Below are 17,500 nucleotides of genomic sequence, written 5' to 3'. Positions count from 1 at the left end.
GTTAGAGATGCGATTACATTAATAATAATACTCAATTTTGCTGACTTCTGCTTTCACTTCCTTATTGACGACACTCTCATATTTATGTTTCTGATCTCCAAAGCATGTCATGTAAGCACTCAGAAGTCAATACATCAGCTATCATCACCCACAAGTGTGATTTTCCCACATTCTGTAACCCTATGCCAGCTCTGTCTTCTCAGTGGTGAATTTAGAGCATATCACCACCTCTCCATCCCTGCTATAAACTTCCAATGGCTGCACAGCTCACTTACAATAAAATCCAAACTTCTAACCATGTTGCAAGACCTTGTGTGATCTGACCCCTGCCTATTTCTTTCCTGTGCCCACTACCCTGGCACAACCTCGGTCTTCTTTTTTCTAACGTGCCATGTTCATTTCCACCTCAAGGACTTTGTATTTGCTGCACCTCTGCCTGAAATGCCCTCTTCCCAGATCTCAAAATGCCCAGCTCTTCTTGAATGTCAAGGCTTGTCTCATATGGGACTGCCCCACAGAGGCCTTCCTGTACTGCCCAAACTAAAGTACTTCCCGCCCCTTGTCACTTTCTGTCACTGTTACACTTTTTTGCCTAACACTCTCACCGTCAAAATACAATCGTCATAGGGGTAGAGTCCCTATCTTGTTTACCACTATATCTTTAATACCTAGAACATTACCTGGCACATAATAATCAATAAGTGTTGTGAGCTCATGATTATGTGGTCATTACCCAGAAAGCTATATGTGCCTCATCACTACCACCAAGGTGGCCACCAACTATGTGAACACTGAGGCCTGTATCAAGGGAGGCAATAAAGTATGGTAGTTAGGACTCTGAGCTCCGGAGCCAGCCTGCCTGGCTTGGGATCTGGCTCTGCAACTTAGCTGTGTGTTCTTGGGCAGGTGACCTTTGTGCCTCAGTTTCCAACAATTAATGTTATCTTCCCTCACAAAGTGGCCAGGAGAATTAAATAATAAAATACAGCTAAAACACTTAGAACAGAGTTTAACATACTGTAAGCCTGCCAGAAAAAAGGAGTCATTATATTGTTATTATAGATTCTTTTAGTTGCAATAAAGGAAACAAAGTTAAGCCAGCTTAAGCAGCAAAGAGGAATTTATCATATAGTGACAGGGGTGCTTTACCAGAGTCTGAAGGCAGAAAGGCATCTAAGTCTCAGGAAGGATCTAGAATCAAAAGGTGGAAAGCCATCTGTAAGTGTTCTCCAACTGGCATGGTGGCTTTTCTCTGTAGCTCCCCTTTGGTCTTCTTCTTGCTGTGTGCCCAGGGCAACTTCCCTTCTCCTCAGTCTCTCACTATAGCTCCTGAGTTTACACATCCCAAAACAAGCCACTCTCAGGGTGTGAGAGCCATTCCTTGTCTGTTGCAGACTTCAAGTGTTGATAATCTGATTGGCCCTCTTGATGTCCATCCTAGTCAATCAGCCAAGCCAGGCAAGGAGACCATGCAGTGTAAGCACAGCAGTTGGTGACCATTGTCATGGTTTCAAAGAAGGGGAAAATCTCCTGATCAAGGGACATGGCTGGCCCATGGGGTAGGCAGACATTTCAAAAGGAGTCTATGTCACAGATCTTCCCAAAGCTGCCAATTTAGAAGGTGCTGGGCCAGGTTTGGGATCTTAACAGTTGTGAACACAATGCCCCCTGCTTCTGCTTTTTGAGAAAGCCACACAGGCCTGTGGTCCCTGGTCTCACAGAGTCACTTTGGCTCTTTCCCGAGGACAGTCACCAGGCTACGGACCTATTTTCTTCATGTCCTCATCCCATCCCAGCACCAAACATCCAAACATTTCCTCCCTCATGACAGCCTCCAGCCTTCACGCAGATCAACTGAGGCAAACAGAAGACTGTGGGGTTGTCGCTACCCCCCACTTCCTTACACACTCTTTTGCTCTCCAACCCCTGCACAGCCTGTATTTTCACATCTAGAAAGGTTTCCACCCAAATCACTTAAAACCAAGGACACTCATGTTTTGACTGATGGCTTTTATTGCAGAACTCTAGGCAGGAGCAAGATGCACTAAGCAAGGGAGACTGTTCCGAACCTTTGGGAATGGAGGCACAGGTCAGGTTTATGCCCAGTTGCAGCACTCACAGCTGGGGTCAAAGACAAGCCCCACCTGGCAATTCTGCTGGTATGTGACTCCATTCACGTACCTTCTGTGCCAGAAGGCATTTCTGTTATTCACCACGGGGTAGAGGCCGTTGGCTTTGCCGGCACAGAACCCACTACCCACAGAACTGCCTCCAGAGCTGCTTCCGGAGGAGCTGCTCCCACTTCCACTTCCGGTCCCACTTCCGCCGCTGGGAGGAGAGGTTATGGGCTCAACTGGCTTAGCAGGGCGGGTGCAACCCGAAATAGCACAAAGCAGATTAGTGGACCTGGAAGGGGCACCCAGATTGCCTTGAGGTGAGGAGACTAGTGGCCTTGAGGCGAAAGTATGGAGGTGGGGTGCTGTTAGCTCAGGATCCCTGCCAGCGAGGAGATCACATGATTACTCCATATTCAGGAATTAGGAAGAGCTATAATTTCAGGCCACTCCAGTTTTAAATTGAAAACGTTCTCTCTTCTTTATGATGTCAAAATCATTAAAAAAAAAAAAATCACTGAGCACCAGTATGTAGGATTCCTAGGATCTGGGTATATGTGGCAAGCCAATAACCTCTGGGAGAAAAGTCTGGAAAAAAATTAGGGACGTGGTATTTGTCCTGAAGTACAGACTAGAAACATGTGAGCAGTGCTGAAGGCTCTTGTTCAGTCTCCAGGAGGGCTGAGGGAGGGGTTCATATTAATGACCTCCATATTAATAGGGTCCCCTATTAATGAGGGAGGGGTTCATAGAAAATAAATGCTTATATATTGAAAGTCAGCCTAATTTCTTGAGGCTTTCCTTTAAGACTTAGCCGACCTGGAAAACTCACCCAGGTAGGTCTGGCTTGCCATAAGAGCATAACATGGCTGACCTGGAAGTTCAAGGGTAGGGAAAGAATGCAGCACCTGTGTTTCAGCTGGGCAAGAGCAGTGAGGTGAAATGGGAAGTGACTCCCTGGACAGTGGGGGTGGGCAGATATTAGAGCTGCCTTTTGAGTTACAGAAGGAGCATTTGTCTACCCTGGGCATCCTCCTGTTGTCACTTACTTGCACTCTGCAGTCCAAGGGCTTTCTTCAGGGTATTGATCAGGGGGAACTTGCCCTGGTTGCAGAAAGTGCCTGTGAAGTCATCAAGGTCTATGGCCCAGACCATGGCACCTCCAAAATTGTTCTCCTTAAGCCACTGAGCCTGTTTAAGGATAGAGGACACCAGAGGTCATTTTACTTCCCTGGACTAAGGCTGGGCCCATAGCGTGGCAGAGGGGCTGACTTTACCTTGATATCGAAGCTCTTGACATTATCATAGCCAACCCACTGGTTGCCCTGATAGGCATAAGGAACATCCTGAGGGGTGTCCCATGCCTGAGTGGCTCCATTTTTCAGGAAGGTACAGATCTTTAAAAAATCAAGAGATTCAAATCTTTTAAATGTGACTCCCATGAAAGAAAAAAATAGACACTTGTTTCCTTGTTTTGTTTTTCTCATGTCTCTAATTGGGCGATTTTTCTGTTTTCTAGTTATGGGTTGTTATTTGCAGTAAATAAGATCAAGTTGCTTTTGAAATACTCTCGTTATCCCTACTCTTAATGCTTAATTTTGGGAGCCCACATTAATATGAGAGATATAGTTCTTTCATTCCCTTAGGTGCTAATATAAATGACCTTAAATCTGCAGTCTGATGCTTGAATATTGCACATTATAAGTGCTCTTCGGGCGCCTGGGTGGCTTGGTCGATTAAGCGTCCAACTTCGGCTCAGGTCATGATCTTGAGGTTCGTGAGTTTGAGCCCTGCGTTGGGCTCTCTGCTGTCAGCACGGAACCCACTTTGGATCCTCTGTCCCCCTCCCTCTGTGACCCTAGCCCGCCTGTGCGTGTGCGCTCTCTCTCTCTCCAAAAACAAATAAACATTTTTTAAAAACTCTAAAAAAAATAAATGCTCTTCAGACTGGATTAGGTAAGTGAGTTGATTATTTAAACATTTGAAGCATTTAGAGTGATAGCTGTATTTTAAGTAGATAAGTAGTGGACTGAATGAGCGTTCAAGCTTTCTGCAGATTCTAGCCCTAAGGCTACCGTTCAGCACAGCCCATGGAATTCACAGAATTTCCATTGTACAGCCCAGTCTGCCTACCTCATAGTAGGCCCAGAACCCAGACTGCCTGGTAGAGGGCCCAGGAGGACCAGCACCAGAGGTGGGGGCACCAATGCCAGTGTTGGAGGGGTCACTCAGGATTGAAGGTGTGGCCGTAGGTAGGGAATCCAACGATAAGCTTCTCAGCTGGGGCCCCATTTTCCTTCCAGTAGTTCATGACGTAATCCTGCAACGGCAGTGGGTTAGCCAGAGGCTCCACCCAGCTGATGACCCAATGCTTAGTGACATTAGTCCACTGTTCTAACAGGCAAAATTGTACGATGTTAATAACGGGTAGGTAATATTTCTTCAAAACATTTTGGCGAAATCATAGTTAACGGGATATGATCAGCCACTAAGGAGCATAGTTATCCAAGTGAGACATTTGCAGAATTTTCTTTGTCCCCGAATCTCCATGTGATTTACTGCCTCATCTCTGGTCTTCATGTGCATGCGTGCAGAGACTTACCACATTGAGGTAGGCGTTGCTGCCCTTGTCAGTAGGGTATTTGTACAGGGGGCTGTTCTCTGCTGTGTAGCCCTCCCAGGAGCCATGGAGGTCATAGGTCATGACATGGATGTAGCCTAGGTACCTGGGGTGGGGTAAGGGATTTAAAAACATTTCTGATGGTCATCTTCCACACATATGCAGGCAAGCTATACCACTTCCAAAGCCTCCTAAACAAGGTCCCTGAATAGCAAGCCAGACTAAGGACAAGTCTACCTTGCAAAAGAGAGAGCTACAGGAGTTTGAGGATAGGGGGAATCACTCACTGGGACAGCTGGGGGGTCTCATAGCCAGACTGGATGTTGGAGATGCCAGCAGCTACTGCAGCAGTGACCATCAGCCTGGGCCTGTTGATCTGCTTGGCCTCCTGCTCAAAAGCATCACACATTTCCTATAGAATAAGCAAGCACTGTAGGTCATCTATGAATCTGATTTTAGCTCCTTGAATAATCATAATAGGTATGTTTGTATAATGCTTTTCTTTTTCAAGATGTTTCCATGTGTTTTATCTTACTTTTTAGTCTTTCAATATCCCGGTAACGTACATAGTATTGATGATACCAGTCCATTTTAGTGGTATCTAATATGAATAGAAATTAGACATTTTCACCAAAGTCCCACAGCAAGTTAGTAGCCAGGTCATGACCAGAATGCAGGTCCCAGATGACCAGTCAGAGCTCCACTTATATCACTATACTTTGAACTCACAGTTGCTGCAGGAACTTATATCCAGCTTTTAGCGGTATAGATGTTGCTCCCCTTCATCCAGTAAATGAACTACTTTGTAGGACTGACATCCCATCAAATGAAATGCTGATTTGGCCAGTAAGGGAAGTGGCTACAGCCAGGTGATAGGTTCCCATTCAGCCCTAGCACCTTTATTTTGTATGACTCTAATCTCATTCGGAGGACTGGGTTCAGTTTTTATAATTGTGTTCTTAGGGTGTGCCAGAGTGTGTTCCACGGAAGGGTGGGTCTGAAAACTGTCGTGTGGTACTGGTTAAAGGAAGTAGGATATTTAAACTGGAAGAAGAGAAATTATAGGTGGGATGTTGTAGCTGTCTGCAAATATTGAACTGATAGATTACAGAAGGTGTTTTTTTTCCTTGGTTACTTTAGTGGGTGGAGCTAGAACCAATGACTGGAAGTTATAAATTATGATTGGAGGCATGTTTCGGCTAAGAATAGAGATGTTCTTTCTGATCTCTCGAGCTGTTCAACAAATAAGTAGATTGACTTTTCAACCAGTGAGTTACTTAATATTGAAGCCCTTGGAGGCTGGCTGATGATCTGCTGTATGGAATAGTATAGTAAGAATCTCTGCTTGCCTAGGTGGCTCAGTCAGTTGAACATCTATCTGACTCTTGATTTTGGCTCAGGTCATAACCCCAGGGTTGTGGGATCGAGCCCCACGTTGGGCTCCATGCTAGTGTGGAGTCTGCTTAAGATTCTCTCTCCCTCTGTCCCTCTTTCCTGCTATCATGTTCTCTCTTTCTCTCTCTAAAATAAATAAAATGAAAAAAAAAGTTAAAAAAAGAAACTCTCTGTTTTGAGAGGGTAAATTTAAAAATTATCCTTGGATCTTCTTACTCCATTCACTTTTCCTTGGTGATCTCTTAATTATCTTCCTCTTCTGATGACTTCAATACAGTATATCAAGTCAGGTTCTTTGTCCTGAGCTCTAGATTGGTCTTCATTCAGTGACTACGGGGCATTCTTATAGGAGGTCCTATAGACTCCTCTCATTCTTCATGTCCAAAGACAAATTCATGAGTCCTCCTTGTTCCAAATCTACTCTTTTTGTATTTACATTTTAGTTAACAGGACAACAAGGCACTCCTTAAAGTCAGAAACTGGAAGCCCTATCTTTTCCACTTTCAATTGGTGTCCAAATCCAATTGATTGTACCCTTGCATACTTGCCCTTTCTGTCCTCTGTTCGGTTCCCTTGGCATCTCTTGCTTGACTTACTGCAATAGCCTAACTGTATCCCTGCCTTCCTACCTCCTTTGAATTTGTCCTCCATGGTTAAGCCAAGAGTTGTCTTTCTAGAACACAAGTTTCATCCTATCTCTCCACTACTTTCAAAGCTGCCCCATAGCCTTGAGAGTAAAGTCCAAATTCCTTAACATAATGTACAAGTCCCACATGGTCTTATTCCTGTGCACGTGTGGCCTCACAATCGTCCCTCTGTCTTCATCTGTGCAGTCCCCATCTTCGCTTCGTTGCTAATACTAGCTGCTTTCAAGACTGAGCTCAAGCATCCCTTTCTCTAGGAAACTCTTCCTGATCCTGCCCCAGAGCAGAATTAGGTTGCCTCTGTGCTGCTTGATCAAAGCATACTGTAATTGTTGGTTGTTTTCCAACCTTCCACCTCATTTCATGTTCCCTAAAGCCAAGGATTATCTTATTCTTATCTCCAACCTGACACCTCACCCAGTGTCTGGGACAGAGTGAGTAAGTGCTCAGTAATAACAGACAGTCTAGTAGTGTAATGGTTAGAAGCAGTGGGCTCTGTAGCCAGACCGCATGGGTAATTATGACACCTGCTAGGCGTGAGATATTAAGCAAGTTACCTAAACCTTAGTTTCCTCTGTAAAATACAGATTATGGTACTTATAGTATCTAGATCATAGAATAGATGCACAGGTGAAATGAGTTATAATTCTTAGAATAGTAGAATACAGTAGAATAGTGCCTAGCATGTAGCAGACATGTGTTGTTGTTATCCTTATGAAAAGCTTCGAATGAAGGCATGCTATCTAAGAATCTTTGGGATGCGAAGATTCTGTCATTCTAAATTCCAGTTTAGTTGCACTTGGGAACCACCAGATCATCATTGGAAGGAATAGACTTTGAATCTTCTTGGGCTGGAGATTGCCACATCTCTCCTCACCTGCACCGGGACGGTGAAGAGATGCTTGTCTTGAGGGGGGCTCCCACAAGAGCCAGGGTACTCCCAATCAAAGTCCAGCCCATCAAACTCATACTGGCGCAGGAATTTGATGACTGAGGCAATGAAGTTCTGGCGGTTCTCAGGAGTGGAAACCATGGCAGTGAAGCTGCAGGAGACCCAAAGAACAAACACAGGGTGAGGGAATGCCTTGGCGGTCCCAACACCTTGTAGTAAAATCAGACTTTTATATTTCTGCCTCAGAGCTCTTCACGGAGACCCACAGCCCAGATGTACGTATGCTTCTGGCTTTCTCCTGTCCTTTGTAATCAGTATTCCGCCAGCCGTGGAATCTCAGCACTCCATTTATTTTGTGATCCACCCGGCTCTGAGCTTTCTCCTAGGTTGCGCTTGTTGCTTCGAACACATGGTTACCCAGCTCACTGTGTTCTCTCTCCAGATAGCCCCCCAAGTTCATATACCTTCAGAAAGTCTTGTTTATTTGCCTGGCTTTCTCTTCTCTTCCCCCAGGAGGTAAATAGAAGTGCTATAACACCCTTTGCAGGGGTTGTGTTTTTGAAATACTCTAAGAAGAGGTTGTTTTGAAATCTCAGTAACTAAACCCCTGTGAATGGAATCTCAGAATATCCATCTAAATGTAAACATATAAAATAAATTGTGTTCTACCTTAATATTGCTATTCTGGTAGAGTAATTTATTCCAGTAGCCTGTTTGTTTAATGTGGATCCTTCATACCCTGTCTTAGATTGTAAAGTCTAAAGAAACACAGCTTGTTTTCAATAGCAAATGAACACTAGGCTCTCCCACAGAGGACTTATGGGGCAGTTCCAAAGTTCCAGCCTCCGATGGCCAGGAGAGTTTTCAGCTGGCTGTTCCTATAAAGCAAAGGATAGAAAAGAGAAACTTCAAGATCCATGAATCCTTCTATTTAAAATTACATTACTTTACTATTGGGTCTGGTCATATACTTTGATGTTGCCTTGGTAAGATATTCTGTAGGATAATTTTCCTTCACTACTGAAGACTTTCTTTATAAAAATTGTGTTGTTATTCAATACTTAGTATAATACTAAGTGAAATAAGTCAGTCAGAGAAAGACAAATGCCATATGATTTCAAACATGTGGAATTTAATCAACAAAACAAATAAACATAGAAAAAAGAGACAAGTAAAAAACCAGACTCATAACTATAGAGAATAAAATGGTGGTTGCCAGAGGGGATGTGGGGGGCTGGTGGGGAAGATGGGTGAAATCGGTGAAGGAGACCAAGAGTACACTGTATCATGATGAGCACTGAGTAATGCATAGAATTGTTGAATCATTATATTGCACACATGAAACCGATATAATTACGTTAATTATATTTCAATGACAAAAAAAATTGTGTTGTTAATCATAAGTGCACTCAAGGGATGTCAGGATGTCTCAGTCAGTTGAACATCTGACTTTGGCTCAGGTTATGATCTCACGGTTCATGGGTTCAAGCCCCACATTGGGCTCCATGCTGACAGTGTGGATGGAGCCTACTTGGGATTCTCTCTCTCTCTCTCTCTGCCCCTCCCCTGCTTTTGCTCTCGCTCTCAAAAATAAATAAACATTAAAAAAATAATAAATGCACTCATAATTCTTTAGGGAAGTCCAAATTATGGGACTGGATTTTGTAAAATTAGGAATCGAATAGCAATAATATATATAAAACTTAAAAGCATAATTGAATCATATTCTATTCCATCAGATGACATATTGCTTGAGCTTAATTGCTTTCTCAGCCTCCAAGATAATGAATATAAATCAATTGCTTAAAGTTATGTACACTTCCTGGAATAGCAGTTCTCAAACAGTTCATACAAGAATGGAGTGCAAGTGTCAGAACGGGAAAACATTAAATTTCTGGGTTTATAGCCTCTTTCTCAGAGATTCTGATTCGTTTGGATTGAGAGAGGGTTTGGCATATTTATCAGGTGCCCCATGTGATTTTGATTCACAGTCCATGGATCATACCTCAAGAAATACCACTCTAAAGGAGTTTATTTCCTGTTTATCATAACTTAAATTCTAGTAGCTACATTCAAGACAATACCACTACTGATTGTAGCAATGGCCTATAGCCTTATTTCTCCTAGAAATAGCTAAATTGAGCAAATCAGAAATTAGGAGATACTAGGGTTATTGTTTCTTTGTTTTGTTTCATTTTTACACAAATAGAACTTTAAAACTACAGTAGACACTTCTGATTTTTTTCAGTTCAGTGATGTCTGATCTTCAGTATCTTCCACCTCCTGCTCTCTGATGTGAGTAGCTAAGATGGCTTGTAGTTTCTTGGGTCATAAAAAAAAAAGATATTGACAGGGAATCAAAGACACAGACCTGATATATTTTGAATACCTTCTAGAGAAGGCAATGTGTTATGTTATCTATATGTCTGCTACTTAAAGTATAGTTCCTGGACCAGAAATATCAGCATCATCTGGGAGCTTGTTTGAAATGCAGAATCTTGGGGCGCCTGGGTGGCGCAGTCGGTTAAGCGTCCGACTTCAGCCAGGTCACGATCTCACGGTCCGTGAGTTCGAGCCCCGCGTCGGGCTCTGGGCTGGTGGCTCAGAGCCTGGAGCCTGTTTCCGATTCTGTGTCTCCCTCTCTCTCTGCCCCTCCCCCGTTCATGCTCTGTCTCTCTCCCAAAAATAAATAAAACGTTTAAAAAAAAAATTTAAAAAAAAAAAAAAAGAAATGCAGAATCTTGGTCTCCACCTCAGTCTTGCTGTCTCTGAACTCATTTTAAGAAGATCCCACATGAGTTGTTTCCACATTAATGTTTGGGAAGAACTGACCTAGGAGGTAACCAAATTAGATATCTCCCTCTCTCTTATTTGTTTTTCAGGCCGTTAAAGCTTGATAGAAAGTCACATCATCCCATTCAATGGTGGTGATCTCGTTGTTCCGCATCCCAGCAAAGGCATAGATCAGGTGAGTACAGAGGCAGGGGTCAATGTCATCAGGCTTGAAGCACCCAGGCCTGGCTGGTACTGGGCCCAGTTAGTGAAGTAGCATGTCAGCTGGTAAGCAGAACTTGAAAGTAGTAAGAAGTGAAAACAATGACCTGATATAGGTGCCACTGAAATGCACTGTGAATTTTGGCCCTGCCTCTGTTTCCCTCCCTTTGCCTCAATGCCTGATCTCTGTGTGGTGGTGCTGAATGTAAATACCCTTGCAGATGAGTTCAAAGATTCTAGTTTGGAAACTAGTGACTGACTTGGAGTTGGTTATTTTCCACTTCAACAGATTCATTTGGGGATCTTAAGCCTAAGAACCACTTATGAAAATATGTCCGGTAGTCCTGTGAAGCCCGGTGAATACCAATTTATAATGCCCGGTGGTCATGCTAAAGAGAATAGCAGTGACAGCCAATCCAAAACAACAGATTTTCTCAATGTCAAACCCATCTGTCTGTGAAGTAGACAGTAGTTCCCTTTCCCTCATGTGGCCTATCTCTTGATTTACTTAAAAAAATACATTAATCGACAATTGCATTATGAGTAACTTATAAAGATTGGTGGTTTATGGTAGGAAAAGGTAAAAGACAGAGTTCATGACTTACCTAGCTGAGCATTCAGCAGAAAGGCCAGACCTAGGGTGAAAGAAAACACATGTGCTCTGTACCAATTGTCTATATCCTATAGAATCTAATTCTGAGGCCTTGGGTGCCGTCTTATGTGCCATAGGTTGTTATAGCCCAGTGACGCTTGTGGATTATGCCGAAGAGTAGGCTTTTCAGTGAAGGCACCAATAGATTGACACTTCCCTCCTCTTAGTCAAAAATGGCCACGGTGCTCTCTTCTTCCACCTTCCATGTCAGTAATAAATGTCACTGAATGCAGAGTTCAAAGTCTACTATCTATGGAAGATGTACTTACTGAAATTACCCAGAATGTACTGTACTCAATGAGTACACATCCATCCATGCTTCACCTCCCTGAACTGGGGAGTACAGCCTTCCACAGACAAGGCATCCTCTAAAGCAGTGAATTCAGTATCTCCTGGAGCTTGGATTTTTTTTTTTAGAACCACCTTTTAGGAGCCCTTACGGTAGAAGAGAAGAACCATGAACTGTGAGGCAAGACTCCAGATGCCTCTCCCTGATTCCACCAGAGCACTTCAGACATCATTGAACTACAGTTTTCATTTAGAAAAGGTTCTGAAACTATAAAAAGTTTGTAAATCACAGCTCTAGAACAACTAATAAACTACGGCTATAGCTTGGCTCTAAGCAATTTACTCACTTAACCCCTTTAAATGACTGAATTTCTAGCTGACATTTTTATGATACATTAGCAACTCAGTAGGATAGTAGGGGAGAAAAGAGAAGTAACCCTCAAAACAGCAGAACAAAGATAACTTGCATAATTCTATCCCCTTTCCTACTAACTTTGATACCTGGAAAAGTTAGACCAAGGATGCAAGCATGTAAATAAAAATAATAGCAATTAAAATGAGGCGGTGCAGGAAGATGAATGGAGAACAAGAAACCATCGATAAGGGATGAGAAAGTCAGACAAAGCATTGGAAGAAAACAAGCCTTTCTTTTAGGAGCATGCCCATGGTATCAACGAGGGTAGAAATGTTACTAGAGTCAACTGAAATTAAGAGAATATGATTTGTGTATGTCAGGATTCTCTTGGAAATTTAAAATGATGAAAGAAGAATGGAAGAGCCTAGGGGTGTAATGCGAAGGCTATCAGATCCAGAGAGAAGAAGAAATCAGGTAAGAGTAAGGCTCTGTCTCTGACTGGAGACTCACCTGTGAGGAGAATAAGCTTTGCCATGGCTGTCATTGGTACTGGTCTGGCAGAGAGAGCCTGGATTTGCTTTTTATACCATCTGAGTCCCAGGTTATCACAAGGGATTCCAAGTGGAGAGCAATGAACTCAGATGTGTATATAGCTAATCAGTAAATCTACAGATCTCCGCTCCTACAGACACTACACCTTAGACCTGCAACCTACGCTCCCCCACAACCACCAGTTTCTCTGCTCAGTAACAACAAAGCAATGCTATGACCCCTAATAAGGTGGTGGAGACCATCACAATGGAAACCACCAGCTTAATAGCTTTTATGGCAGTTCCCAGGGCTGATAAGCATCTGGTTAAACATTCCGATTACGTTTTTGTGTTGTGGACATTTAGTGCCTGGCATCAAAGCATGTCTTTATTGGAAAGTAAATAATAAAAACCCTTAGAAGTTATTAGCTGTTTTAAAACCTTTTTCCTCATGGAATTTTTCATGTATAATTTGTACAATCAGTACAAATTTTCCATCTTTAGGTGCTACTTTCTGAACATTTTACCCACACCTGTTCTTAGGAATGACTTTGTCGTGACTATATGATAATTTTATCTAAAAAGGTATGGTTTCCAAAATGTCCCCTCTGAAGGTCAGCAAGAACTCACTAGTGTTCCATAGTTCCAAATTACATCCAGAAGATGTTAAAAAAAATATTTTGTGTTGCCAATGGGTAGAGATGACGGTGATGATATTGAAAGGAATCTCTTTTAATAGAAATATTAACAATTTGACTATGTCTAGAATTTTATGTTTGGAATTAATTCCAATCAACGTTTCTAAACATTATCCACTACCATTATCCTGTCATAAATTTCCATTTTAGCCAAAATGGTCTATTTGTTGTCCCCAAACATGTCTTGTATGCCTTTGCTTATACTGTCTCTCCACTCTTTGCCATAAGGTCTTCTCCTTCTTCTCACTGCCTGCCCACTCTTCCAATTCTTCAAAGCCTAGCTCAGACCCTCTCTTTGAAGCTCAGTGATCTTGTCTTCCTCTGAAATATCTTAGGTACTCTAGTACATATTGTCTGTACCATGTATATGCTACTGTCTTGTACAATACCCGGAATGTAGTTGGTGGGCATATGGGTGCCCATCATGGGATATCAACACCTTAGCCCACTTACTGTGAATGCAGACTGGCTTCTCTATCACATTTAGAAACAAAATTGTACGTATTCACCCAACGATAATTCGGTCCTGAGTGCTTAGTTTCTACTCACAGGACCAGAGAAGGTCTAGTAGAAATGCTGCCGTGGGGGTGTTGGTTGTGAAAATAATAATATCAACAAACACTATGTGCCAGAGATTGTTCTGCATGTTTATATCACTAAGAACTTATTTTTGCAAGTGAATTAAACCAACTGTAATAAGCACAGATTGGTATATTGGAAAAATATGAAGAAGCTCACAGAATCAAAGATAAGAATGTAGGGCTGCCTCAGAGAAGACAGAAATCAAGTCTTTCTTGGGGGAGTGGAGTGGGAGGAGGCCTTAGAATAAACCCTAATTTTATTTTTTATCTATGCATCATTCCACACAAGACCCAAAGTCCCGGGAGAAATAGTCTGTGTAGCTTTGAGCTTGTATCTGGCCCTTGATTAGGGAAAAAAACAGGGCACTTGGATTTAAATTTCCATCAGGAATGATCACAAAATGGAATTGTAAAAGAGTGGGGACAGTGAATACTGAGTGACTGAAAAATAATGAATGTTCATCAGAAGGTTCTACTTCATTATTTCATTTAGCCCATAAAAATGATTATTACTGTCACCCCAATTTTGTAGATGAGAAAATTGATCCAACAAATTGTAAGCACCAGATCCAACATTCAGTGCCAAGGTAGTTGCCTCCAAATGGAAATCTCCTAGTGTTTCCACTGCACTGCCTCCTTATATTAAGTAGGCTAGTTGGTGGTCCAAGTTGAACTGGGAAAGGCATTCCCCCAAGGCACCCAGGAGAATATGGTTGGGATAAAGAGCCAGAATTGTGTCAAATCAAGGTTAAGTTAAGGATTTGCAAAAATAGCAAAGCCAGTAGTTTCGGGGTTATCTTGTTTGGCACTATCAGATCTGCTGCTGTTCAGATTTAGTGAGATATTTTCTATTGAATTGGGTGCCTCTTATCCTACATCCGTGACCTGCAGATAAAACACCCCTTCTTAATATCTCCTTAGGAGCTCCAGGTGAGTCCTTATCAAGCTTGCATCCCATCTGAGCACTTGAGTGTTGGCAAGAATTATAAGATTTAGAGAATAATAAAGGTTTGAAAGGGCTGCATTGTGTATCCTTCCATGTTATTTAATGTTTTTCAATAAGCATTATTTTTAGACTCCCAAATTGTACCATACACATGAGTTTAGATGTGCATTTAAAGAAAAATATTAAAATGAAGACCCTTATTCCACTGCCCAGTTTAAAAGTGATAATATTATCGTTGAGTGTTACTCTGTATGTCCTTAAACAACACTGTACTCAGTGTTTGTCATTCCCCTGAAGCGAGCGATTCTCCTGAATTTTGTGGTAACCATTTCCTTGCTTTATTTATAATTTCACCAAATATACCTATATCCCTAAATAATATATTCAATAGTTTTATAATTTTTATCATATTAATAATATCCTCATTAGTTTTAATATGTTCATTAGTTTTGACTCTGTTTAAGTGAAATAATGCCAAGTGTATTCTTCTATTTCTTGCTTTTTTAGCTTAGCATTAAGTTTTCAAAATACATCCACATTGTTACAAGTAGCAGCTGTTTTCTTATTTTTGTAGCTGTATGGTATTCTATTATGGTATTCTATTAAATGAATATGCCTCGATTCACTTATCCTTTCTGTATAGAGCAACATGTGGGTTGTTTCCAGCTTTTCCCTCTCTATGCTGTTACAGGAATCTCTTAACATGTCTCTTGGTGAATATTTGCAAATTTCTCTAGTGTTTATATTGAATAAGATGGCCGCGTGAAACAGAACATGCATCTTAAAACTTGCTATTTAGCTAGACATCTTTTCTGAAGTATTTGTATCAGTTTGCACTACCAACAGCAATGTAGGAGAATTCCGATTACTCCACATCTTTGCCAAAACTTGGTATCATCAGATTTTAAAATTTGTGTCGTGGTAGATAGTTTTTGTTTTTATCTTTCAAGTGACTAATAGGGTTGAGCATTTTTAAACATTTTAAACATTTATTATCCACTTGTGTTCCTTTTCTGTGAAATGTCCGCTCATGTCTTTTGCCCATTTTTCTTTTTTTTTTTAATTTTTAAAATTAATTTGAGAGAGACAGAAGGAGACAGAGTGAAAGTGGGGGAGGGACAGAGAGAGAGGGAGACACAGAATCTGAAGCAGGCTCCAGGCTCTGAGCTGTTAGCACAGAGCCTGATGCGGGGCTCAAACTCACCAACCGTGAGATCATGACCTGAGCCGAAGTCAGTCGCTTAACCGACTGAGCCACCCAGTCGCCCCAATGTTTATTTATTTTTAAAAGAGAGAGACAGGGTGTGAGCAGGAGAGGGGCAGAGAGAGAGGGAGACACAGAATCTGAAGCAGGCTCCAGGCTCTGAGCTGTGAGCACAGAGCCTGATGCGGGGCTTGAACTCGTGAACTTCAAGATAATGACCTGAGCCGAAGTCGGATCCTTAACCAACTGAGCCACCCAGGAGCTCCTCTTTTGCCCACTTTTCTGTTGGGTTGCCCACTAATTTATTAATTCTTTATAGGAGTGCTTTATATATTTAGAATTGTAGTTATTTCTTCTCCCATCAGGGTCTTGTCTTTTCACTTTCTTCATGATGTCTTATGATTTTAAAAAGTTCTTAATTGTAATGTAGTCAAATATATACAACTTTTCCTTTATGGCTTACTTTTGTGTGTACATGTATCTTATTAGAAAACAAAAAATCTCTCCCCACCCTGAGAATATAAATATTCTTTTTTATTTTCTTCTAAACTTCTAAATGTTGCCTTTAAATTTAAGTCCTTAATTCATCAAATTTGTTTTTGTGCATAGTGTATGGACTAATTTTATTTTGTTCTGTATGGGTAACTAGTTGTACCAGCATCGTTTATGTATAATCCATCTTTCTTACACTTATCTGAAATACCACTTCTATCATAACTCAAACCTGTCACATGTAATGTTATCTAGTCACATCTCACCCTACCACCCCCACCTCCTTTTACACACACTGCTCTTATATCATCAGGAATGTCTTAGTCATCATGGTGCTTTATGTTCCCATTTCAATTTTATAATTCACTTGTCAACTTTCATGAGAAACATCATTGGAATTTTGATTAGAATTACATGGAATGACACTGGGGAAAATTGAGATCTTTGTGGTACTGTCTTTCTATCCATGAATATGGGTTGTCTCTCAAACTATTTACACCTTTTGGGGCGCCTGGGTGGCTCAGTTGGTTAAGCATTTAACTCTTGATTTTAGCTCAGGTCATGAGCTCACAGTTCGAGGATCGACCCCCACATCAGGCTCTGTGCTGACAGTGCGGAGCCTGCCTGGGATTCTCTCTTCCCCTCCCTCTCTGCCCCTTCCCTGCTCATGCACACACACTCTCTCAAAATAAAATAAATAGATATTTAAAAACGTTTACATCTTTTAAAATGTCTGTTAAAAAGTAATATAGTTTTCTCCATAGTGGTTTTTCACATCATTTGAAAAAGGTGTATTCCAAGGTACTATATATATTCTGTCTCTATTATAAACGGTATCATTTAAACTTCATTTTCTGTTCATTGCTTGTGTATATAAATGCAGTTAATTTTTATATACACATTTGAGTCCAGCAACATTATTAAGCATGCTTATTAGTTTACATAATTTTCTATGCTTTTGTTTTGTTTCCTATGTAGTGAATCATATCATCTGAGAACAATGGAAGTTTTATTTTTTCATTTCTAACATGCATAGCTAAAGAGCTACCACATAAAAAAGCAATGAGAGACTGGCCCATGCGGTCAGTCTAAGTA

The 17,500-nt window shown here is 41.4% G+C and overlaps 1 protein-coding gene across 1 annotated transcript; it reads right to left on the bottom strand.

The window, feature by feature from the left end:
- Positions 1-2,096: 2,096 nt before the first annotated feature.
- CHIA (chitinase acidic) lies at positions 2,097-12,489 on the bottom strand. Its single transcript, XM_030327146.1, is given in 13 exon segments — positions 2,097-2,377; positions 3,164-3,305; positions 3,392-3,511; positions 4,248-4,349; positions 4,351-4,434; positions 4,717-4,840; positions 5,022-5,146; positions 7,651-7,816; positions 8,463-8,547; positions 10,540-10,674; positions 10,677-10,735; positions 11,261-11,294; positions 12,465-12,489. Coding segments are annotated over 13 exon segments (1,482 nt in total).
- Positions 12,490-17,500: the final 5,011 nt, after the last annotated feature.

The sequence above is a fragment of the Lynx canadensis genome, chromosome C1, assembly GCF_007474595.2.
Source record: "Lynx canadensis isolate LIC74 chromosome C1, mLynCan4.pri.v2, whole genome shotgun sequence".
Lineage (NCBI taxonomy): Eukaryota > Metazoa > Chordata > Mammalia > Carnivora > Felidae > Lynx > Lynx canadensis.
Note: the sequence above shows the minus strand (reverse complement) of the source record. Positions and strands in the feature narration are given on the sequence as shown.